Below are 27428 nucleotides of genomic sequence, written 5' to 3'. Positions count from 1 at the left end.
TCCAGTTTGAAACAACGAAAGGTTCGAATTCACAACCAACAACAATGATGAAAATTAGAATTCGAAACCGCAAAATCACGAAGTCTATAGACATAGACAATGAGTGTAAACTAAATGATCTACGTCAGTTTATTTTTGGATTGTTTGACAACACTTTTCCAAGGTTAATTATTTATGTCATTCCTTAAATTGTTCCGTTTTGAACACAGATTTCTTACTTAAAGTTAAAGGGTTTTCCTACCTGCCTACTCTTCTTCTTTAAGTTTTCCAGATTTCCATCTGAATAAAGATGATTAATAACTGGTGCATACGTGGCCAAGAAAAGAAAATAATTTTAGCGACAAGAAAGTTAAAATTGATAGAAAAAAATGAAACATTATTTACATAATATTTTATCATCTATCATGTGTCTATTATGTTAGTCCAAATAATTATGACGTCTTGAAAGGCTATTATAAGGCGTCAAAGAAAAAAATTATAATAGCCTTTCAAGACGTCATAATTATTTGGACTACTATTATGTTAGCTGCGGAACCGTAGCTCTTAGGTCCTTATGTTATTTTTTGACTATTTGCGGTCCGCAAATAGTCAAAAATATTTGCGGTCCGCAAATAGTCAAAAAATAACATAAGGACCTAAGAGCTACAGTTCCGCAGCTACTATTATGTTTAACAGCCAGTATTACGTTTAATTATTGTATTATGAGATTACTTTTCCTTGTGTTTTAGAACATATTATTTATCTTATAATTTGTTTTTTAAAACTCTTTTCGTGCAATATATATTAAGCTCGCAAAATGAATTATTTGTGCATCATTGTCCTGAAAATATTGACACAAATTGTGAAATACAAAGAACTGAAATCAAACAAGAGGAAAAGAAAATTGAAATGTGAATGTTTTCATCTTTTTATTTGTTTATTGCCTCATTAAACGTACATTTTACTATATAATGACTAAAAATAATTTAAAAAAAATTAATTATTTGGACCCCAAGGTAGAACCACGTCCTCGTCGTGGGATCTGGAAACATGCTTAAATAATAAAGATGGCAAAGCGTGACTGAGAGTTCTACAAATAAAGCATCGAATTGACATAACAAGAGTACACTTATAGCATAGTATTAAGCAAATGAATCAAAATATATTCCATTATGCCCGCTCCATATATACATACTTGTTTAAGTACCACCCCTGACTGATTATAGTACCTGTTGCAGGCATACCGAGAAGCTCTCTTTTGGACCATCTCTATCTTTGAGATAGATTCTGAAGTGTGGGGGTCCCAAACCGAGCAAGAGTATTTCGAGTTTGGGACAGACAAGTGCTTGGTATGCCTGGCTCTTGATGTTTTGATTAGATGTTTTCAGGTTTGTTCGAAGGAAGCTGAGTGTTTTGTTGGCTTTCGAGATATTGTCATCTATGTGTTTGTCCCATTTAAGGTTTGATTGTAATGTGATGCTTAAGTATTTAGCAGATGTAACAGTTTCTAAAGTATGGTTGTGAAGAGTGTAATTCTGTTGTAGAGGTTGACGTTTAGTTGTGACAGAGAGAACATTACACTTGTCTGGGTGGAAGGCCATCAGCCAGTCTCCTTCCCATTTTGCAGCTGCATCAGGGTCAGCTTGCAGTTTAAGGCAGTCAATCTGGGATTTAACTGGCATATATATGATACTGTCATCAGCAAATAATCTTAGTGTGCTACTGTATGTGTAAGGTAGTCTGGGAGGTCGTTAATATAAGCCAAGAATAAGACTGGACCTAAGTCAGTACCTTGCGGAACCCCAGAGGTGACTGGTACTGTGCTTGATGATCTTCCATCCAGAACAACTGTTTGAGTTCGATCGGAGAGAAATGCAGAGATCCAGTTTAAAGTGTTTCCATTAATGCCAAAATAGTGTAATTTGTAAGTGACGATGCAGAACTTTATCAAAGGCCTTCGCAAAGTCCATTATTACAAGGTTTGTTTGTGTATTTGAATTTGAATTTTTTTTGGATTGAAGTTCTTGTATGAAGGAGAGAAGTTGGGTCTCGCAAGATCGAGAGCGCCGAAAACCATGTTGGACATGTTGGAGGTCGTACAAGATGTTATTTGCTTCGAGATGTTTCATAATATGTGATGTTACTATGTGTTCCATTAACTTGCAGCAAATACAAGTTAATGAGATAGGTCTATAATTGACTGGTTTATGCTTATCCCCCTTTTTATATGCTGGTGCGACTCTAGTGTGTTTCCAGTCATTAAGTTTAATATCAGTGTTGTATTACATTTAACGACTGCTATACTGTCATGATTATTTGTGTTATAACTTATATATATATTAAACTGGTGCACTAAGACTATGTATATTGTTAAAAGTAATTTTTGTCCTGTAACCTGAGTCAAGTCTGAGACTGAGAGAATGATTCTTATTAAAAAATCACATTGTCTCCTTCGGAACTCAAACCCAAGATCTCTAGATTTCTTGATATTGATACAGTCATGACAGTACTTAAACTTTGACACATGGTGATTAGTCCACATGTCCCCCTCGCTCCATTATATTGTCTGAATAGTGTTTCAAGTCAGTGCTCTAACCAACCATGCTAAAGAGGTTTAGAACTGGCCAAGGATCCACTAGCTATGCAAGCAAAGCAATTCCATCACAATATTGTGTGGTAGTGTTGTTAACATTTAATTTACAGGTTCTGTATACATGGTATATATGATAATCTAAAGTTTGATATTGATAAAAAGATAAAAGATATATACATATTGTAACGGTCCAGCGCCGTGGGAAAAATCATTGACTATTATTCAGACGTTTTATATATATATATATATGTATAGATAGGTTTCAATATGACATAATTATCGCTATTTAGACCAATTTACAAATGCAGTCACTGAGACTACTAATCATTGGGTAATAATGTGTTGCAGAAACAGAGATCATCAGCAATGAGATTGTTTGCACCTGCAAAGTGGAAAGGGATTAATATAAATTGAAAAACTTGTTTCTAAATCCACTATAAATAAATATGTTTAAACTAATGAGATTTTTAAATATATATGTTAAATATTTTCTTGTTTTTTAGGGAATATTTCTTTAGTTTAAATGGTAGAGATCCTATGACAGGAGCTGACACTTCTACAGAAGAAGATAGTCCGTGGAATAAAGATGATTTAACACTTAAAGACTGCAATATTGTTGGGGGGGATTTGATCCACATTGTATCTTTAGACAAGGAGGAGATACCAACACTCAGTAATGAACAGGACAAAACTGTTGCTATGGAAACAGATCATTCAACTTGTTCTAGTTCTAAAAATGAAGATAACAAACCATCAACTAGTGGCTACTATGGCAACATTTCACAAATAGCAAACACTGAAAACCCTACATCAGCAGCATCTGGTTTCTCATATAGTGAATCAGATGTAGCTATGGAAGAGAAACCAGTAGATCATGCCATTGTAAACAAATGTTTATCAGAGCCATTATTATGTAGAGACAGTGTACAGGGAGCAGTACCGCCATTACTGGTTAAAGTTTATATAGAAAGTGATGTTACATCTACACATGAAGCTCTGGTTATTGTATTACATATTCTAATGTTAGAATCAGGATACATACCTGTGCAGGTAAGGGATTGCAGACTTTAATGTACATTTGTCTTGGGGGGGGGGGGGGGGCACTTCCTATATACAACATTTGTACAAGGTGATAGCATATGCAGCTGGAATAGGTCACAATTACAAACTTTAAAATATGGAATGGGTCAGGGAAACTATCAGAAATTGTTTAATAGGGTCAATAAAATTCCAATAACCTCTGCTTCTGTAATCTTTCTGGGTGTTCTCGACTGTGTTTTGTTAAAATAACTTTTAAAAATATCACAAATTTACTTTCTATTCAAGGTTGCCATGGCAATAGATTATCAGGTTGTATTCTTTTTGATCTCTGATAACTACCATTACTGTGACCTTCGCATTCATCCTTATCAACATTTGCCTCATGATCATAGTGTGCAACCATCAAGGTCACTTTATTTCTTTCTTTTAAAGACCTCAGATCAAAGCACAGCCTCTGGAAGATCAGATATGATGAATGCAGATTGGAAGAGAGGATCACCAGCAAGTTATACATTAAAGTACACACACAACAGTTGTTCTGATAGGGATATATTTACTCTAGTCTGTTTAAAGATGGGTAAATTATTGATTATTCATGGTAAGTTTTAAAAATTCAGGTAAATGATGGTGTAAAGCATGGTGAAAACAATCAGAAATGATGTACCACTACCATTTATTTCTTATATCTAAATTCTCCCAACTGTATCAAAGGCAACACTGTTGTTCTTATTCTGAATATGAATAAACTACTGTGGTTCTCACTTACAAATTGTAGTTACTTAGGCAAGTCCATGATTCCTGGACTCATGAAAATCTGTTAGACTCATCAATTTCAAAATAAGTGAATCCATAGATACATTAATATTATAAATTGTTGTATCAATTGAGCACATTTATCATCAATTTAAAACAAAACTTTATAATACTCTAAATTTGACTTGGTTTCCATTTTATTATTTGAACCCTTCAAAAATAGTGAGAACCCTGGAACAGCATTCAGTTTTCAATATTCTATGTCTGTCTTTTCACTGAAAATTTTCTTCATAAATAAACCGTCAACTTTTATCTCTTAATGAACTACATTACCTTCAGGTGGTATGAGTGTCTTTTGCCATCTTGGATTGTAAAAAACAGAATCTTATGCTGGCGTCACACATTGGCGTATAGCATGTATAAACCGGCCTGCACCAGACGTACAAAGAAAAATGACAAAGACCTTTTTCGCTAGTTGCAAGCCAGCGGAACGCTAAGCAATTGTTAAACGTGCGTTGCATAAGTATGAAGTACGTCTAAATACAAAGTTATACACTTGGGGAACGCTATAACTCAAGGGAATTTTTTAGCAGCTTAAAACTTTTAATCCAGCTCTAGCGTGTGTCAAGTGTATTCCTGTACGCTACACACACGAAATTCATACGCTACAAGCGAGTTGAAAACGCTATAGATAAGTTTGAGACATGTTTAGGGCACTTTGTATATGCCTCAAGATTGTTCGACTTTAACTAAAATATATGAGGGTGTGTTTGTCACAAACACCTCATAATTAAACATCCCAGACACGCTGAAAGCACGGTGTATTGTCCCAGATACGACTGGGACGCGTCTCAATTATGTTCAAGAAACTTTTTTCCTTCTTAGCATGCATTCCATCTACGTAAGACAAACGCCAGAAATACGTTACGTTATTTGTACGCCCGATAAACGCTTAAGTCCCTTTTTGTACGCCCAATACACGCTTAAAGTTCGTTGTGCACATGATACAGATATGATTGACAGGTTGAATGCATTCAAAATGTCTAGCGTATTGGCAACGTACATGATTTTTTACCACAACAAATGGAAGTTTTTAACAACCTTGACTGGCTATACAGCCCTTGCATTTTTTACTTTGTCCAGCGTTTGTTGGAATTATATGCTGCTGTGTGACGCCGGTATAAGGTCCAGATTTTGCTAACTTGATTGAAAATCTGGACCTTGTAGATTCCTTCAGAAATTGCACATTTTCAGAGTTACCCCCCTTAATTAAAGTTTCAATTTAAAAACAATAAAAATCAAGCACACAGTATCTACACATGTATCAATATTAATATTGTTGTAATCTTATAAATAAGGGGGGTAACTCTGAAAATGTGCAATTTCTGAAGGAATCTACATGGAATTTTGCTATTGTGTATTTTAGGCGGAAAAAATGCACGGTGGCCCTATCTTTTCTTTGATATTCTCAAAGCATTTTCTAAAACCTATTTTCTCGTATTTTATTTTACAATTCTATCATTTAGTTTAGCTTATAATCCCATAATGATTATTTTTCCTGTATAATCCATACTAAATTTATCATTTTGTTACAATCTGTAGCTTGAAAAAATGTGCAGAGACCTATCATTTTTATTATATTTTTGAACATATATCAATATGTACCGTACTACATTTTGGCAAAATCTGAAAAAAAGATGCGAAAAATATAATTGAAACTATCAAAGAACTGCCTAATATTAAAATACAAAAAAATCAGTCTATGAAATGTATTAAATTGGTATTTTTTTAAATGTCAGTTAATTTTGGTAACTTATAGAGATGGCTTCTCTTTTACAGGTAGAAGCCCAGATAAAGAAGATATACCATTGAATATAACATTTTCTGACTTCATACAATCCATTGATGGTGGTAAGAACAAATATACTAATGTACAAAAGATTAGTTTGTCCTGATATTGGATTTTCATTTTTTTCTGCAATAAATGCTCAAGATATTGTAGATGGATCTATCCATAACACAGAAAACAGCTTAAACCCTATACAGTCAACTTAGGCTGTTTTTAACTCTGTTGCCTTGATTTCACAACAAAATATGTTTTAAACTGTTTGCGGTGAATAAGGTTTAATTTTTCTCAACCCAAACCTCACTTATAATAAGCAATGTAAAGGTTCATTTTTGTAATGTTCAATTTTTATATATGACTGCAAAAAAATTGAACTTGTATAATGCTATCACTTCATCATCGTTGGAGTTGTTGTCTTGGTATGATGACATTTGGTTTCTGGACTATAACTTTAGCTTAGGTGTATGGATCTCTATGAAAGGAGTACAGGCTTGTCTGACTTAAATATTACTGCAAATTTAAAAGTTATCATACATATTCTTAAATTTGTCATAACTTGACTACGGTACCAGGCATTCAAAAAATAAAGTTTTAAGTATATTTTAGATTAGCAAAGTATGTGCACTCACAAGAAACATCTTCATATTTGGTGAAATTATGTCAATAGTTATAATAAAGCTTCTCTTAAATTATTTTTTTGTTTCATATGACTGTGAGAAGAGCCTATGCAAAATATGTCATATCTCTATCTATCTATATATATATATATATATTTCAGAAATAAATAAAGTATATAAGAATTTACCAAAGTTGTCAATGATATTTAAAGATAATATATCATTACCGCTACTGCAGACCTATAGACAAAGTAAGTTATTGATCAATTTATTTGGTCAGTTATATTATAGTCATATGTAAATAGATGGGTTACCAAGTCGTCTTACACTTAGAGAATGTACTGCAAGCCATTATATTCTTTTTAAATGTGATTTGAAATGAATGTTATCCTTTAGTAAAACAACAATTAACAGTGGAATGCCCTGTGTCTGTTCAGTGACAATTAACAGTGGAATTCCCTGTGTCTGTTCAGTGACAATTAACAGTGGAATGCCCTGTGTCTGTTCAGTGACAATTAACAGTGGAATTCCCTGTGTCTGTTCAGTGACAATTAACAGTGGAATTCCCTGTGTCTGTTCAGTGACAATTAACAGTGGAATCCCCTGTGTCTGTTCAGTGACAATTAACAGTGGAATTCCCTGTGTCTGTTCAGTGACAATTAACAGTGGAATTCCCTGTGTCTGTTCAGTGACAATTAACAATGGAATTCCCTGTGTCTGTTCAGTGACAATTAACAGTGGAATCCCCTGTGTCTGTTCAGTGACAATTAACAGTGGAATTCCCTGTGTCTGTTCAGTGACAATTAACAGTGGAATTCCCTGTGTCTGTTCAGTGACAATTAACAGTGGAATTCCCTGTGTCTGTTCAGTGACAATTAACAGTGGAATTCCCTGTGTCTGTTCAGTGACAATTAACAGTGGAATCCCCTGTGTCTGTTCAGTGACAATTAACAGTGGAATTCCCTGTGTCTGTTCAGTGACAATTAACAGTGGAATCCCCTGTGTCTGTTCAGTGACAATTAACAGTGGAATTCCCTGTGTCTGTTCAGTGACAATTAACAGTGGAATCCCCTGTGTCTGTTCAGTGATAGTGTGCATAATCTGATCTGTCATAGACACAATGAATAAAATCCTTCTTGTTAGTGTATTAACCCTCTCCCTTTCACACCGATACAGCTTACCGGTGAAACCAATTTCAAGATTTTTTTGGGACATTTAGACATGTTTAATCGCCATTTGCTGACGTACAGATGTGGTTAAGGGCTCAAATTAATCCTCAGATAACCAGCAATGCGATTTAATGTGCATCAAACCTCTATCATTATTAGTTAATAAACAAGTCGCCCCTTACTGATGTGTAATTTTTCTGTAAAAACCATTTATTTTTCTTCGAATTTTGAGGGATATTCTCAAATAGAAGTGCAAAGAAAACTGCTCTTTTAAGAGGATTTATGTCTTTTTTCAATAACTGTGCAGTGAGTTTTTGAAGAATAGTATTAAACTAATAGTTCTAACTTGTACACTAGTTGCAAATGTAATTTTTAGTGTAGCAGCGCAATCACAAACTTGAATTACGCTAACAATCTGAAAATAGATGTAACAAAACATGGTTTCGTAAATGTTGCGGTATACTAAAGTTGAAAACACTTTTGTTTGAATGAAGAAACATGTATATGTCAATGAAAAAATGACAGTTTAAAGAGTGGATTCCTCCTAGATTTGCGTAAAAATCATGCATTTGGCAACAAAAAGTTATCATCTGAACACATAATTCCAAAAAGAAAACAAACTGGGTGAGAATCTTTATATTATTTTTTTTTTCATTTCTTTCGTAGTAGTAGACTTAAGTACTTAAAATTCGATAAAGTCACTACAATGTCAGTGGCGCAGGGGTACGCTGATCTATCTCAAGGCGCTAAGATTGAGAGTTCGAATCTCACTGCCGGAGTTGAAAAAACAATTTCCTATATTAAATGTAACTTAACTTAACTTTACTTTCAATTTCAAAAAGGAATAAAATTGAGAATGGAAATGGGAAATGTGTCAAAGAGACAACAACCCGACCAAATAAAAAACAACAGCAGAGGGTCACCAACAGGTCTTCAATGTAGCGAGAAATTCCCGCACCCGAAGGCGTCCTTCAGCTGGCCCCTAAACAAATATATACTAGTCCAGTGATAATGAACGCCATACTAATTTCCAAATTGTACACAAGAAACTAAAATTAAAATAATTAAAATAAACCTACAAATATTTTTTTTTTTAAAGAATGTGTGTGCAAAATTGCCCCCCCCTTTTTTTTACCCACTTTCTCCATCGGGCTCGGTCAAGGGTGTCCCAGATCGAGCTAGCATTGGTAATTCAATGAATTTTCCCTTGTAAAAACAAAGTTAAGACTGCTGATTGATTGAAAACGAATAAGACAAATAAAACTAGGGTCCAAGTTTGAAATCGGACAAAAAGAGCGTCTAAAATCAATTATTTTAAATGTTACGGACATCGACATTTCAAGGCCTACAGCAAGTTATGCGTCTATTTATACCACTATGATAACTTATATGGCTTCAACAGACTCGAGGCATTGTGTTTCCATCAAAACCTGACCCTATTAGTCCACCAATATGTCTCTGCACGACTTTTTGCCCAAGGATTTCGTATTTTTTCACTTTTTCTCCAACAGTCACGTGACTTTTGGAAATATACCACGTGACCAAAAAATGACGAATTATTGTCAAACTTAATTTTTTGAAATATTTTACCAATTATCTTTCATTTGACCCCAACATGGCATGTGTATGACCATTGATGCGAATTCTGTATTCATTTAAACTTTGATAATGTATTTTCGATAAGTAAAGGTCTAAAATGCATGAAAGGGAAAGGGTTAATTTGTCTACACGAGGAACAGACAATGTGTAAATTCAAGTCAAGTTCAAGCATATATAAATATATAATTGTAATCCCATGTTTAACCATTTTCCATTAAAAAATTAACATCTTTAGATTATATGGTTTCCTTTCAAGACAAATTTTATAAAAATGAAATAACTTTTGCACTGCATTTCATATTTGGAGTGTGGTGTGTTTTTTTTTTAGGTGAGAGGGGATTTTGTGCATGTCATCGTGAAATTGTTAAATTTAATAAAAGAATTATGCCACAAAATGCACTTCAGCTTGAATCACAAAAAACACTTTAGGTGGAATAAAAAAATACACTTCAGCTTGAATCAAACACGCTGTTTGATTCAAGCTGAAGTGTATTTTGTTGTATGAAATCTTTTTATATTCAAATTTCAAGGTGACAATGCATGAAATCCACTTTCATCTGAGGAACTCCAACCAGGGGTTTCCCTAATTTTAGACAAACATATTGTATAAAGATATTATCTGATGATTGGTTCTATGAGTTTACCGAAATGTAGCCAAAATTCTTACGTGCCCAGATACACTGAACTACTCCGTAATTGTTGTACATTGACTTTAATTGTAAATTATTATAAATTTATTAATTTTCAAGGCTTTCAATTTTCCTGGATGTTTTTGTTTTGTGGTAATAATGAGGGGGAGGACAGGGGGGTACCCTTCTCCCTTATCCCACCCCTCTTCTCCTTTCTCCCATTAGAATAAAACATCTCCTTTTGAGATATTTTTTCTTGAAATATTAGAAAAAAATTTAAAAGGAGAGATATTTTATTTTTTCTCCTTTCTCCCAGCCTTCCTCTCCTTTCTCCTACCCCCTTTCTCCTTTCTCCCACCCCTTTTCTCCTTTCTCCTACCCCCTTTCTCCCTGTCTCCCTTACCCCTGTCCTCCCCCTCAATAATGGTACAAAGCTGCCAATTCTATAACAAATACAGATAGTATAGAGCATGTATAGAAAGCTACCAATTCTATAACAAATACAGATAGTAAAGAGCATGTATAGAAAGCTACTTTTTGTGTTTTAAAGAAAAGAGAAGGTATATTAACTGTGTTTATTTATTTACAGATCATGGATTTCCTGTGTTGAGTGGTATTATGTCATTAAGTCACGAAATCAAAGTAAGTTCTCCTTTCATTGCCTCAATAAAGTAAATAATTGGGAATATTTTTTTAGTGCATCAGTCAAAGGGAAATTAAATGGTTCTTTCATAGTCATTTAGCAGCTGATCAACTTATCAATGGCTCTATTTACTAAAAAAAGAATAAAAAGATATATTCAACAGAAACAGTATAAACAAAATACCCAGAAAATATGAGTAAGATACACAGGAAAAAATATACATGTTCAATGTTCATAAGGTATGATCTGTTGACACAAGTTTCAGAGGCGGACTAAGAGGGGAGGCCAATGGGTGCAACCCCCCCCCCCTCTTTGGTTAATTATATAGTGAATCACTGGAGCATGACCTGAGCGGGCCTCCAGTTAGGCAGTCAGTGGGCCCCCACTTATAAAAGTTTCTGGATCCGCCATTCAGTTTCATCACGATTTATTCTGCATTTTATGTAAGATTTGTGTGATTAGTATTATGAAATGGTTCATAGTTTAACCAACAATTTGATTTCCATTAGTTTAAACAAAGTCACACCTTTTTTTCTTTATAGTTGACAGTTTTTAGTTTCCTTGATGTGCCAAGCACTGTAAGAATGATGGATACATGTAAAGATTTCCAACAGATTTGTAAAGATAGATATTTATGGCGCAGACATTATCTCAAAGATTTTGGAAGTACGTATGTAGAGAGCCTTGTGGAAATATGTGTGTAGTTACCAGGATTTATTAACTTGTTAGCAGTCACTGTAAAAATATAAACAGTTACCTAACCTCAAATACAAATGTTCATTGCTCATGTTTTACAGACTTATACAATGCATTTATATTAACAGGGAAATATTTACTAACAGATAATGTCACCACTTCACCGAATAATTTTACACACACATAAATGTTCCTATAAAAAATACTTTTATTTCAAGGGAAAAATATATATATTTTTCAGAGAGTCTTATAACAACAACACTTAAGGGACTGCTGCAGAAAATTTATTGATCGACATGTTTTGGTGCCTATATATATTTTGTTTAAAAATCATTGGTCCACTGATATTCAAAAATGTATGCCTCAAGTAAATAAGATTATGTTTGAGCTAAGGAAAGGAGTAATTTTAACATTGTATGTATTTTAGATAGACAGAATAATGATTTATCACAAGACTGGTATACAGTAAGTACATAATATTTTATACACAATATTTATTGATGGCTACTATCTGTCATGTATTCTCATTAGTTCAAGTATCATTATTTTGATACAATGTTTTAAGGTTGTAAGGGGCTGAAATATTTTAAGTTTCATTTATACAAATATGTTGATACTTTTATCTTCCAAAGAAATAAAAAATAAATCTAAAAATTTAAGACAGAAGGGGAGGTAACTGCAATTATTTCTTTCAAATACATTCTACTGTGGTTTTGATGTTTTGGACATGTTTTGGGTTTTATACATCTTTGGCTTTTAAGTATTTGGTATTTAGCGTTCCTGGTGATATTTGGTATTTAGCATTCCTGGTGATATTAAATCCAGGAAAGTGCTTTGGATGCAGACCATGTATAAACTTTTGTTGTCAATGTATCTTTGAAATAAAAAGGGACATGGTCATTTTCATTAAATAATCTATGAATATTTTGTCAAGTGAAGTAATATCTAAAGTTAAGTTTATCTATTCTAATAAAAATAGACAGTAGGTACTGAGCACATGAATTATGAAAATGAGGTAAATGTTTGCTATCATATAAAAACTTTTTATTTATTTGAAGCCAAATATATTACTTTTACATTTATATTATACTAAGTAGAATTTGAAATATATACCTGTTTACATGTATGTTTCCAATTATAGATCTATAAGACAGAATCCTGTTTACATGTATGTTTCCCATTATAGATCTATAAGACAGAATCCTGTTTACATGTATGTTTCCCATTATAGATCTATAAGACAGAATCCTGTTTACATGTATGTTTCCCATTATAGATCTATAAGACAGAATCTTGTTTACATGTATGTTTCCCATTATAGATCTATAAGACAGAATCCTGTTTACATGTATGTTTCCCATTATAGATCTATAAGACAGAATTTCAGTTACGGAAACAGAGAGAGAAAGATAGACGTAGATTTCTAAGTCAGATGACCTGTATTGTGCCTCCTGTATTTAGACCAGATCATGATCCAGGTTTCCCTAACCCACTACCCTCTTATCCACCAGGAATGATTGGAGGAGATTTTGATCTTTTCCCACAGTTCCAAGGTAAGAATAATACACATTATGTCATATTTAAAACAAACTATTTAGTTCCCAAGTGAAGAAGTTTTATCATTACAAGTTACAGATCAAGTTGGAATTTTGTTCTTGTCTGATGATTTTGTACAAAGTAATGGTCTTTGGACATAAAATATCACTTAAATAATCAGTTTTCAACAGTTTTTCCCTCAAGATTGAAGATATTGACTTGATATTTTGATGAAGTTAAATACACCATAACAAGTTATAGATCAAGTCAGAATTTTGCTTCATTATAATGAATTTTTAACTGATAGGGGACTATATATTGCCATGCAATACTCTCAGAATGCTTATTCTCCTTGAAATTCTTCTCAAGGTGGATTGGGACTATTCGTCTGCGTATAATTTCACGCATGAATTACCATGCACACGAAAAGTTTGTGTCGTAAATTCACAATTATTTTTTCAAATATTTTGATTGATTAAAAATGTTAAATTATTGTACTTTTGTCACTTACAAATTATTATCGTTATTATGTGTATCTGTGAAAGACTCAAAATGACCTTTCACCCAATTTCACCATTTTCCCGCTAAAATATTGGGATAAAGGCCAAATATTTTTTTCCTTATCGGTGACCTGTGTTTTTTATTTGTTCATTCTTTGATGCAATATTTCAGCTTTTTATATTACACTTTTGGACCAAGTGTCATAGAATGTTTTTTTGATATTCTGATAAAATTATGTCAACACCTCTATTTTCCCTATCATTTCATTGAAAAACGGTCCCTTTTACATACCTCTTTAAAAATAATATTTTGAGCTTAAATGGTCCGGGACGGTACCCCCTATTTTTTTCAGACCAATTTGATTCAATCTCTATAGAAAATAAAATAACAAATAATATGGTACTTCTGATAAAAACTTTGAATAGGCCCGAGCAGCCTTAATTAGAGCCTGAGCCACCTTAATTAGACCCAATTTGTTTTAAGATGCTGTAAAAAAAAATTTGGAAATTCTTGCAATATTTTTATTATTAGAATTTTTAGAGAAAAATAAGAGTGATCTATTTATCTGTGTGTTCCACTAATAACAAAGGATTGAAAAACTAACAATATACAGAATAATAAGATCATACATGTGATAAAATTTTAACAGAAAATTTTATTTTCTGTTTCAGGTCCTGGCGGTGTTGGTGGTTTTGGTGGTCGGAGAAGTGGACATAATCCATTACAACCATTACAGCCACGATTTGATCCTTTAGGACCGGGTCATAGTTTTCGGCCTGGAAGGGGTGGTGGATTAAGAGACAATAGAGGAATGTTTGGGAGAATTGGAGGACCCAGATTTTTTTAAACTTTTAATTAAAAGTTGAAGAAAAATCAGTTACTATTTTGATATGTTGAATAATCTGTTAAAATTATACCTTTATTTATAAATATGAAGTGCTTTGTTTTTTTCAATAAAACATACAAAAGGATAACAGGAATTACAACTATTTTGGACATGTCACTAGACACACAAATCAGAAAAAAAACTCATTCGTAAAAAAAAAGACACAAGGCAAATATTTAACAAGAAACAACAATTGTCCAGATAGCTGGACAAGGTGCAGGTATATAATTTGATAGCTTGACAAGATACAATTTGGTGGAGTTACAATGTATACCAGTTTTACATTTGCACATCCTTGCAATTATCTAGTATTGTATTTATAAAACAAGACTGTGTTGAGGATGAAATCTGTTCTGCAGTACCTTCAGGTACGCATGACAGGTCAACAATACTTGATATGCAGATAAGTTGATGTTGGTTTGATATATGAACTTGACTTTAATTTCATAATCCATCAAATGGGTTAAGGTAGATAGGGTGTCTTCCTCCATCTTGGATTTGGAAATACCAGAAAACAAGGTCTAGATCTTTAATAGAATTTGCAAATTTTTAGAGAAGTAGATAATTCATGTATAAGAAATTCCACTTCTACATAGAAAATGACATGTTTTATCATATTTATGATTGTATTTTACAAAAAACAGAAATTTTTTGTTTGAACAATTTTTTTCCAACTTTGCCACATAAGGGGAGGCAACTCAAATGCAAGGGCAGATAATTCAGATTAAGGTATTTTTACAAAAGAATGTGTTAGGAATTTCTCTATTTTATTATGTAACAAGAAAACAGGTCCGGTGACCCCATTTTTTCTTTTTCTTAACTGAAAGCATACTATTAAAGCTATCTTCTCATATTTTATCTCAAAATTCTATGGTGTAGTTTACGCTTTATTGCAGAAAATTGGGGTTTCCATGCATAATCTATACAAAATTTGACAATTTTGAACACCGTGTAGCATGAAAAAAAGCCCGGTGACCCATTCTTTTTATTACTTTTTTTTAAAAAGCATAATATAAACTTCATTTTGGCAAATTATTAAAAAATTCTATGGATTATAATTTAGACACCCCATCTACCTTAAGTCAAGTTACTCACTATTTTTTCACTTTTTGCTGTTTGCAATTTGGTGGTATTGGTTTTATTTACTTAAAGCCTAATGGTGACTTACACTTGTTTCATCCTCGATTTAAGTTATTTGTTTTTGGTAGATAGTTGTCTCATTAGTAAATGTATCACATCTTCATCCTTTTATAAGTGTATACCTTCTGACTTCAAAGCAACTTTCAACATGTATGAAGAACAAGTGATAAAAAAAAAGAAAAGGCAATAGTCAACACTAATTCTTTGAACTATTTAGAGCATAATGCCTCAAAGATGATATAAAAGAGACAGACATGTGCACTTTTACTATTTTAGTAACTGAATAAAAGAATATATCGCCTATTCAAAATATTTGGCAAATTCATCAAATAATCCATTTATAAAGGGACATAACTCAAGAGCGGTGAAAGTGACGGCACAAAAACTTCAACATGAACTGTGTTTGGTGGTAATAAGTATTGTTGAGATAAAATAACATTTGGTTTGGTGGTAATAAGTATTGTTGAGATAAATTAACATTTGGTCGAGGCCAAATAAAGTTGAAAGTAGAAACAGCAAATTTGACAATTATTCTATTTACAAAGGGACATAACTCATTACAATCCAAATTTGTTTGGGAAACTTCAGCTAGTTAATGAAACCAATTTCAGGCTGATGGAAGAACAATGCCAACACTGATTTAACTCAATTCCCTTGACACATAGCTGACATCTGAATTTTCTATACCAAATGATTTGGTTATGAAACTAATATGAAGCGTATGACATGTGGCTCAACTTGTGATTCATATAATGCATCCACATACCAAATATAATCAATAATGTATGGCAATATAAAACAAAGAGATGTGGTATGATTCTTATTGAGAACAAAATATAATCCAAAAGAAAAATGACAAGCATGCAAACAACAACTTGTCACCCTATTGTCTCCAATATTAATCATAACCTTCCTGATAACCTGGGACAGTGGTTAAACAGCAAAACACCCTATTGTCTCCAATGTTAATCAAAACCTTCCTGATAACCAGGGACAGTGGTTAAACAGCAAAACACCCTATTGTCTCCAATATTAATCAAAACCTTCCTGATAACCTTGGACAGTGGTTAAACAGCAAAACACCCTATTGTCTCCAATATTAATCAAAACCTTCCTGATAACCAGTGGTTAAACAGCAAAACACCCTATTGTCTCCAATATTAATCAAAACCTTCCTGATAACCTTGGACAGTGGTTAAACAGCAAAACACCCTATTGTCTCCAATATTAATCAAAACCTTCCTGATAACCAGTGGTTAAACAGCAAAACACCCTATTGTCTCCAATATTAATCAAAACCTTCCTGATAACCAGGGACAGTGGTTAAACAGCAAAACACCCTATAGTCTCCAATATTAATCAAAACCTTCCTGATAACCAGGGACAGTGGTTAAACAGCAAAACACCCTATTGTCTCCAATATTAATCAAAACCTTCCTGATAACCTTGGACAGTGGTTAAACAGCAAAACACCCTATTGTCTCCAATGTTAATCAAAACCTTCCTGATAACCTGGGAGAGTGGTTAAACAGCAAAACACCCTATTGTCTCCAATGTTAATCAAAACCTTCCTGATAACCAGGGACAGTGGTTAAACAGCAAAACACCCTATTGTCTCCAATGTTAATCAAAACCTTCCTGATAACCTGGGAGAGTGGTTAAACAGCAAAACACCCTATTGTCTCCAATGTTAATCAAAACCTTCCTGATAACCAGGGACAGTGGTTAAACAGCAAAACACCCTATTGTCTCCAATATTAATCAAAACCTTCCTGATAACCTGAGACAGTGGTTAAACAGCAAAACACCCTATAGTCTCCAATATTAATCAAAACCTTCCTGATAACCAAGGACATTGGTTAAACAGCAAAACACCCTATTGTCTCCAATATTAATCAAAACCTTCCTGATAACCTGAGACAGTGGTTAAACAGCAAAACACCCTATTGTCTCCAATATTAATCAAAACCTTCCTGATAACCTGGGACAGTGGTTAAACAGCAAAACACCCTATTGTCTCCAATATTAATCAAAACCTTATTGATAACCTGGGACAGTGGTTAAACAGCAAAACACCCTATTGTCTCCAATGTTAATCAAAACCTTCCTGATAACCTGGGACAGTGGTTAAACAACAAAACACCCTATTGTCTCCAATATTAATCAAAACCTTCCTGATAACCTGGGACAGTGGTTAAACAGCAAAACATCCTATTGTCTCCAATGTTAATCAAAACCTTCCTGATAACCAGGGACAGTGGTTAAACAGCAAAACACCCTATTGTCTCCAATATTAATCAAAACCTACCTGATAACCTGGGACAGTGGTTAAACAGCAAAACACCCTATTGTCTCCAATATTAATCAAAACCTTATTGATAACCTGGGACAGTGGTTAAACAGCAAAACACCCTATAGTCTCCAATATTAATCAAAACCTTCCTGATAACCTGGGACAGTGGTTAAACAGCAAAACACCCTATTGTCTCCAATATTAATCAAAACCTTCCTGATAACCTGAGACAGTGGTTAAACAGCAAAACACCCTATAGTCTCCAATATTAATCAAAACCTTCCTGATAACCAAGGACATTGGTTAAACAGCAAAACACCCTATTGTCTCCAATATTAATCAAAACCTTCCTGATAACCTGGGACAGTGGTTAAACAGCAAAACACCCTATTGTCTCCAATATTAATCAAAACCTTCCTGATAACCAGGGACAGTGGTTAAACAGCAAAACACCCTATTGTCTCCAATATTAATCAAAACCTTCCTGATAACCTGGGACAGTGGTTAAACAGCAAAACACCCTATTGTCTCCAATATTAATCAAAACCTTCCTGATAACCTTGGACAGTGGTTAAACAGCAAAACACCCTATTGTCTCCAATATTAATCAAAACCTTCCTGATAACCTTGGACAGTGGTTAAACAGCAAAACACCCTATTGTCTCCAATGTTAATCAAAACCTTCCTGATAACCTGGGAGAGTGGTTAAACAGCAAAACACCCTATTGTCTCCAATGTTAATCAAAACCTTCCTGATAACCAGGGACAGTGGTTAAACAGCAAAACACCCTATTGTCTCCAATGTTAATCAAAACCTTCCTGATAACCTGGGAGAGTGGTTAAACAGCAAAACACCCTATTGTCTCCAATATTAATCATAACCTTCCTGATAACCAGGGACAGTGGTTAAACAGCAAAACACCCTATTGTCTCCAATATTAATCAAAACCTTCCTGATAACCTGAGACAGTGGTTAAACAGCAAAACACCCTATAGTCTCCAATATTAATCAAAACCTTCCTGATAACCAAGGACATTGGTTAAACAGCAAAACACCCTATTGTCTCCAATATTAATCAAAACCTTCCTGATAACCTGAGACAGTGGTTAAACAGCAAAACACCCTATTGTCTCCAATATTAATCAAAACCTTCCTGATAACCTGGGACAGTGGTTAAACAGCAAAACACCCTATTGTCTCCAATATTAATCAAAACCTTATTGATAACCTGGGACAGTGGTTAAACAGCAAAACACCCTATTGTCTCCAATGTTAATCAAAACCTTCCTGATAACCTTGGACAGTGGTTAAACAGCAAAACACCCTATTGTCTCCAATATTAATCAAAACCTTCCTGATAACCTTGGACAGTGGTTAAACAACAAAACACCCTATTGTCTCCAATATTAATCAAAACCTTCCTGATAACCTTGGACAGTGGTTAAACAACAAAACACCCTATTGTCTCCAATATTAATCAAAACCTTCCTGATAACCTGGGACAGTGGTTAAACAGCAAAACATCCTATTGTCTCCAATGTTAATCAAAACCTTCCTGATAACCAGGGACAGTGGTTAAACAGCAAAACACCCTATAGTCTCCAATATTAATCAAAACCTACCTGATAACCTGGGACAGTGGTTAAACAGCAAAACACCCTATTGTCTCCAATATTAATCAAAACCTTATTGATAACCTGGGACAGTGGTTAAACAGCAAAACACCCTATAGTCTCCAATATTAATCAAAACCTTCCTGATAACCTGGGACAGTGGTTAAACAGCAAAACACCCTATTGTCTCCAATATTAATCAAAACCTTCCTGATAACCTGGGACAGTGGTTAAACAGCAAAACACCCTATTGTCTCCAATATTAATCAAAACCTTCCTGATAACCTGGGACAGTGGTTAAACAGCAAAACACCCTATTGTCTCCAATATTAATCAAAACCTTCCTGATAACCTTGGACAGTGGTTAAACAGCAAAACACCCTATTGTCTCCAATATTAATCAAAACCTTCCTGATAACCTGGGAGAGTGGTTAAACAGCAAAACACCCTATTGTCTCCAATGTTAATCAAAACCTTCCTGATAACCTGGGACAGTGGTTAAACAGCAAAACACCCTATTGTCTCCAATGTTAATCAAAACCTTCCTGATAACCTGAGACAGTGGTTAAACAGCAAAACACCCTATTGTCTCCAATGTTAATCAAAACCTTCCTGATAACCTGAGACAGTGGTTAAACAGCAAAACACCCTATTGTCTCCAATGTTAATCAAAACCTTCCTGATAACCAGGGACAGTGGTTAAACAGCAAAACACCCTATTGTCTCCAATATTAATCAAAACCTACCTGATAACCTGGGACAGTGGTTAAACAGCAAAACACCCTATTGTCTCCAATATTAATCAAAACCTTCCTGATAACCTGGGACAGTGGTTAAACAGCAAAACACCCTATTGTCTCCAATATTAATCAAAACCTACCTGATAACCTGGGACAGTGGTTAAACAGCAAAACACCCTATTGTCTCCAATATTAATCAAAACCTTCCTGATAACCAGTGGTTAAACAGCAAAACACCCTATTGTCTCCAATATTAATCAAAACCTACCTGATAACCTGGGACAGTGGTTAAACAGCAAAACACCCTATTGTCTCCAATATTAATCAAAACCTTCCTGATAACCTGGGACAGTGGTTAAACAGCAAAACACCCTATTGTCTCCAATATTAATCAAAACCTTCCTGATAACCTGGGACAGTGGTTAAACAGCAAAACAAACTATTGTCTCCAATATTAATCAAAACCTACCTGATAACCTGGGACAGTGGTTAAACAGCAAAACACCCTATTGTCTCCAATATTAATCAAAACCTTCCTGATAACCTGGGAGAGTGGTTAAACAGCAAAACACCCTATTGTCTCCAATGTTAATCAAAACCTTCCTGATAACCTGGGACAGTGGTTAAACAGCAAAACACCCTATTGTCTCCAATGTTAATCAAAACCTTCCTGATAACCAGGGACAGTGGTTAAACAGCAAAACACCCTATTGTCTCCAATGTTAATCAAAACCTTCCTGATAACCAGGGACAGTGGTTAAACAGCAAAACACCCTAGTCTCCAATATTAATCAAAACCTTCCTGATAACCTGAGACAGTGGTTAAACAGCAAAACACCCTATTGTCTCCAATATTAATCAAAACCTACCTGATAACCTGGGACAGTGGTTAAACAGCAAAACACCCTATTGTCTCCAATATTAATCAAAACCTTCCTGATAACCTGAGACATTGGTTAAACAGCAAAACACCCTATTGTCTCCAATATTAATCAAAACCTTCCTGATAACCAGTGGTTAAACAGCAAAACACCCTATTGTCTCCAATATTAATCAAAACCTACCTGATAACCTGGGACAGTGGTTAAACAGCAAAACACCCTATTGTCTCCAATATTAATCAAAACCTTCCTGATAACCAGGGACAGTGGTTAAACAGCAAAACACCCTATTGTCTCCAATATTAATCAAAACCTTATTGATAACCAGGGACAGTGGTTAAACAGCAAAACACCCTATTGTCTCCAATATTAATCATAACCTTCCTGATAACCTGGGAGAGTGGTTAAACAGCAAAACACCCTATTGTCTCCAATATTAATCAAAACCTTACTGATAACCTGGGACAGTGGTTAAACAGCAAAACACCCTATTGTCTCCAATGTTAATCAAAACCTTCCTGATAACCAGGGACAGTGGTTAAACAGCAAAACACCCTATTGTCTCCAATGTTAATCAAAACCTTCCTGATAACCAGGGACAGTGGTTAAACAGCAAAACACCCTATTGTCTCCAATATTAAACAAAACCTTCCTGATAACCTGGGACAGTGGTTAAACAGCAAAACACCCTATTGTCTCCAATATTAATCAAAACCTTCCTGATAACCTGGGACAGTGGTTAAACAGCAAAAAACACCCTATTGTCTCCAATGTTAATCAAAACCTTCCTGATAACCAGGGACAGTGGTTAAACAACAAAACACCCTATTGTCTCCAATGTTAATCAAAACCTTCCTGATAACCTTGGACAGTGGTTAAACAGCAAAGCACCCTATTGTCTCCAATGTTAATCAAAACCTTCCTGATAACCTGAGACAGTGGTAAAACAACAAAACACCCTATTGTCTCCAATGTTAATCAAAACCTTCCTGATAACCAGGGACAGTGGTTAAACAGCAAAACACCCTATTGTCTCCAATATTAATCAAAACCTTACTTATAACCTGGGACAGTGGTTAAACAGCAAAACACCCTATTGTCTCCAATGTTAATCAAAACCTTCCTAATAACCTGGGACAGTGGTTAAACAGCAAAACACCCTATTGTCTCCAATGTTAATCAAAACCTTCCTAATAACCTGGGACAGTGGTTAAACAGCAAAACACCCTATTGTCTCCAATATTAAACAAAACCTTCCTGATAACCTTGGACAGTGGTTAAACAGCAAAACACCCTATTGTCTCCAATGTTAATCAAAACCTTCCTGATAACCTGGGACAGTGGTTAAACAGCAAAACACCCTATTGTCTCCAATGTTAATCAAAACCTTCCTGATAACCTGGGACAGTGGTTAAACAGCAAAACACCCTATTGTCTCCAATGTTAATCAAAACCTTCCTAATAACCTTGGACAGTGGTTAAACAGCAAAACACCCTATTGTCTCCAATGTTAATCAAAACCTTCCTAATAACCTTGGACAGTGGTTAAACAGCAAAGCACCCTATTGTCTCCAATGTTAATCAAAACCTTCCTGATAACCTGGGACAGTGGTTAAACAGCAAAGCACCCTATTGTCTCCAATGTTAATCAAAACCTTCCTGATAACCTGGGACAGTGGTTAAACAGCAAAACACCCTATTGTGTCCAATGTTAATCAAAACCTTCCTGATAACCTGGGACAGTGGTTAAATAGCAAAACACCCTATTGTCTCCAATATTAATTAAAACCTTCTTGATAACCTTGGACAGTGGTTAAACAGCAAAACACCCTATTGTCTCCAATGTTAATCAAAACCTTACTGATAACCTGGGACAGTGGTTAAACAGCAAAACACCCTATTGTCTCCAATGTTAATCAAAACCTTCCTGATAACCTTGGACAGTGGTTGAACAGCAAAACACCCTATTGTCTCCAATGTTAATCAAAACCTTACTGATAACCTGGGACAGTGGTTAAACAGCAAAACACCCTATTGTCTCCAATGTTAATCAAAACCTTCCTGATAACCAGGGACAGTGGTTAAACAGCAAAACACCCTATTGTCTCCAATGTTAATCAAAACCTTCCTGATAACCAGGGACAGTGGTTAAACAGCAAAACACCCTATTGTCTCCAATGTTAATCAAAACCTTCCTGATAACCAGGGACAGTGGTTAAACAGCAAAACACCCTATTGTCTCCAATGTTAATCAAAACCTTCCTGATAACCTTGGACAGTGGTTGAACAGCAAAACACCCTATTGTCTCCAATGTTAATCAAAACCTTCCTAATAACCTTGGACAGTGGTTAAACAGCAAAACACCCTATTGTCTCCAATATTAATCAAAACCTTCCTAATAACCTTGGACAGTGGTTAAACAGCAAAGCACCCTATTGTCTCCAATGTTAATCAAAACCTTCCTGATAACCAGGGACAGTGGTTAAACAGCAAAGCACCCTATTGTCTCCAATGTTAATCAAAACCTTCCTGATAACCTGGGACAGTGGTTAAACAGCAAAACACCCTATTGTCTCCAATGTTAATCAAAACCTTACTGATAACCTTGGACAGTGGTTGAACAGCAAAACACCCTATTGTCTCCAATGTTAATCACAACCTTCCTGATAACCAGGGACAGTGGTTAAACAGCAAAACACCCTATTGTCTCCAATGTTAATCAAAACCTTCCTAATAACCTGGGACAGTGGTTAAACAGCAAAACACCCTATTGTCTCCAATGTTAATCAAAACCTTACTGATAACCAGGGACAGTGGTTAAACAGCAAAACACCCTATTGTCTCCAATATTAATCAAAACCTTACTGATAACCTGGGACAGTGGTTAAACAGCAACACACCCTATTGTCTCCAATGTTAATCAAAACCTTCCTGATAACCTTGGACAGTGGTTGAACAGCAAAACACCCTATTGTCTCCAATGTTAATCAAAACCTTCCTGATAACCTGGGACAGTGGTTAAACAGCAAAACACCCTATTGTCTCCAATGTTAATCAAAACCTTCCTAATAACCTTGGACAGTGGTTAAACAGCAAAACACCCTATTGTCTCCAATGTTAATCAAAACCTTCCTGATAACCTGGGACAGTGGTTAAATAGCAAAACACCCTATTGTCTCCAATGTTAATCAAAACCTTCCTGATAACCAGGGACAGTGGTTAAACAGCAAAACACCCTATTGTCTCCAATGTTAATCAAAACCTTCCTTATAACCTGGGAAAGTGGTTAAACAGCAAAACACCCTATTGTCTCCAATATTAATCAAAACCTTCCTGATAACCTGGGACAGTGGTTAAACAGCAAAACACCCTATTGTCTCCATGGCAATGTTAATCAAAACCTTCCTGATAACCTGGGACAGTGGTTAAACAGCAAAACACCCTATTGTCTCCAATGTTAATCAAAACTTTACTTATAACCTGGGACAGTGGTTAAACAGCAAAACACCCTATTGTCTCCAATATTAATCAAAACCTTCCTGATAACCTGGGACAGTGGTTAAACAGCAAAACACCCTATTGTCTCCATGGCAATGTTAATCAAAATCTTCCTGATAACCTGGGACAGTGGTTAAACAGCAAAACACCCTATTGTCTCCATGGCAATGTTAATCAAAACCTTTCTGATAACCTGGGACAGTGGTTAAACAGCAAAACACCCTATTGTCTCCATGGCAATGTTAATCAAAACCTTTCTGATAACCTGGGACAGTGGTTAAACAGCAAAACACCCTATTGTCTCCAATGTTAATCAAAACCTTACTGATAACCTGGGACAGTGGTTAAACAGCAAAACACCCTATTGTCTCCAATATTAATCAAAACCTTCCTGATAACCAGGGACAGTGGTTAAACAGCAAAACACCCTTTTGTCTCCAATGTTAATCAAAACCTTCCTGATAACCTGGGACAGTGGTTAAACAGCAAAACACCCTATTGTCTCCAATATTAATCAAAACCTTTCTGATAACCTGTGACAGTGGTTAAACAGCAAAACACCCTATTGTCTCCAATGTTAATCAAAACTTTACTGATAACCTGGGACAGTGGTTAAACAGCAAAACACCCTATTGTCTCCAATGTTAATCAAAACCTTCCTGATAACCTTGGACAATGGTTAAACAGCAAAACACCCTATTGTCTCCAATGTTAATCAAAACCTTTCTGATAACCTGGGACAGTGGTTAAACAGCAAAACACCCTATTGTCTCCAATATTAATCAAAACCTTCCTGATAACCTGGGACAGTGGTAAAACAGCAAAACACCCTATTCTCTCCAATGTTAATCAAAACCTTACTTATAACCTGGGACAGTGGTTAAACAGCAAAACACCCTATTGTCTCCAATCTTAATCAAAACCTTACTGATAACCTGGGACAGTGGTTAAACAGCAAAACACCCTATTGTCTCCAATGTTAATCAAAACCTTCCTGATAACCAGGGACAGTGGTTAAACAGCAAAACACCCTATTGTCTCCAATGTTAATCAAAACCTTCCTAATAACCTGGGACAGTGGTTAAACAGCAAAACACCCTATTGTCTCCAATGTTAATCAAAACCTTACTGATAACCAGGGACAGTGGTTAAACAGCAAAACACCCTTTTGTCTCCAATATTAATCAAAACCTTTCTGATAACCTGGGACAGTGGTTAAACAGCAAAACACCCTATTGTCTCCAATATTAATCAAAACCTTACTGATAACCAGGGACAGTGGTTAAACAGCAAAACAACCTATTGTCTCCAATATTAATCAAAACCTTCCTGATAACCTGGGACAGTGGTTAAACAGCAAAACACCCTATTGTCTCCAATATTAATCAAAACCTTCCTGATAACCAGGGACACTGGTTAAACAGCAAAACACCCTTTTGTCTCCAATATTAATCAAAACCTTTCTGATAACCAGGGACAGTGGTTAAACAGCAAAACACCCTATTGTCTCCAATGTTAATCAAAACCTTCCTAATAACCTGGGACAGTGGTTAAACAGCAAAACACCCTATTGTCTCCAATGTTAATCAAAACCTTACTGATAACCAGGGACAGTGGTTAAACAGCAAAACACCCTATTGTCTCCAATATTAATCAAAACCTTACTGATAACCTGTGACAGTGGTTAAACAGCAAAACACCCTATTGTCTCCAATATTAATCAAAACCTTCCTGATAACCTGGGACAGTGGTTAAACAGCAACACACCCGATTGTCTCCAATGTTAATCAAAACCTTCCTGATAACCTTGGACAGTGGTTGAACAGCAAAACACCCTATTGTCTCCAATGTTAATCAAAACCTTCCTGATAACCTGGGACAGTGGTTAAACAGCAAAACACCCTATTCTCTCCAATGTTAATCAAAACCTTCCTGATAACCTTGGACAGTGGTTAAACAGCAAAACACCCTATTGTCTCCAATGTTAATCAAAACCTTCCTGATAACCAGGGACAGTGGTTAAACAGCAAAACACCCTATTGTCTCCAATGTTAATCAAAACCTTCCTGATAACCAGGGACAGTGGTTAAACAGCAAAACACCCTATTGTCTCCAATGTTAATCAAAACCTTCCTGATAACCTTGGACAGTGGTTGAACAGCAAAACACCCTATTGTCTCCAATATTAATCAAAACCTTACTGATAACCTGGGACAGTGGTTAAACAGCAAAACACCCTATTGTCTCCAATGTTAATCAAAACCTTACTGATAACCTGGGACAGTGGTTAAACAGCAAAACACCCTATTGTCTCCAATGTTAATCAAAACCTTCCTAATAACCTTGGACAGTGGTTAAACAGCAAAACACCCTATTGTCTCCAATGTTAATCAAAACCTTCCTAATAACCTTGGACAGTGGTTAAACAGCAAAGCACCCTATTGTCTCCAATGTTAATCAAAACCTTCCTAATAACCTTGGACAGTGGTTAAACAGCAAAACACCCTATTGTCTCCAATGTTAATCAAAACCTTACTGATAACCTGGGACAGTGGTTAAACAGCAAAACACCCTATTGTCTCCAATGTTAATCAAAACCTTCCTGATAACCTTGGACAGTGGTTAAACAGCAAAACACCCTATTGTCTCCAATGTTAATCAAAACCTTCCTAATAACCTTGGACAGTGGTTAAACAGCAAAACACCCTATTGTCTCCAATGTTAATCAAAACCTTCCTAATAACCTTGGACAGTGGTTAAACAGCAAAGCCCC

The 27428-nt window shown here is 35.2% G+C and overlaps 1 protein-coding gene across 1 annotated transcript; it reads left to right on the top strand.

Moving 5' to 3' along the window:
• On the top strand, positions 1–14532 carry LOC139522355 (F-box only protein 7-like). The gene is made up of 10 exons (XM_071315888.1): positions 1–163; positions 3076–3622; positions 4046–4211; positions 6206–6277; positions 6991–7080; positions 10816–10868; positions 11412–11535; positions 11993–12030; positions 12932–13118; positions 14274–14532. The coding sequence occupies exons 1-10, from the start codon at positions 45–47 to the stop codon at positions 14447–14449; spliced, it is 1572 nt and encodes a 523-aa protein (XP_071171989.1). The 5' UTR covers positions 1–44; the 3' UTR covers positions 14450–14532.
• The last annotated feature ends 12896 nt before the right edge of the window (positions 14533–27428 follow it).

The sequence above is a fragment of the Mytilus edulis genome, chromosome 1 (assembly GCF_963676685.1).
Source record: "Mytilus edulis chromosome 1, xbMytEdul2.2, whole genome shotgun sequence".
NCBI lineage: Eukaryota > Metazoa > Mollusca > Bivalvia > Mytilida > Mytilidae > Mytilus > Mytilus edulis.
The sequence above is the reverse complement of the archived record's forward strand: the minus strand, read 5'-3'. Positions and strand labels throughout refer to the sequence as shown.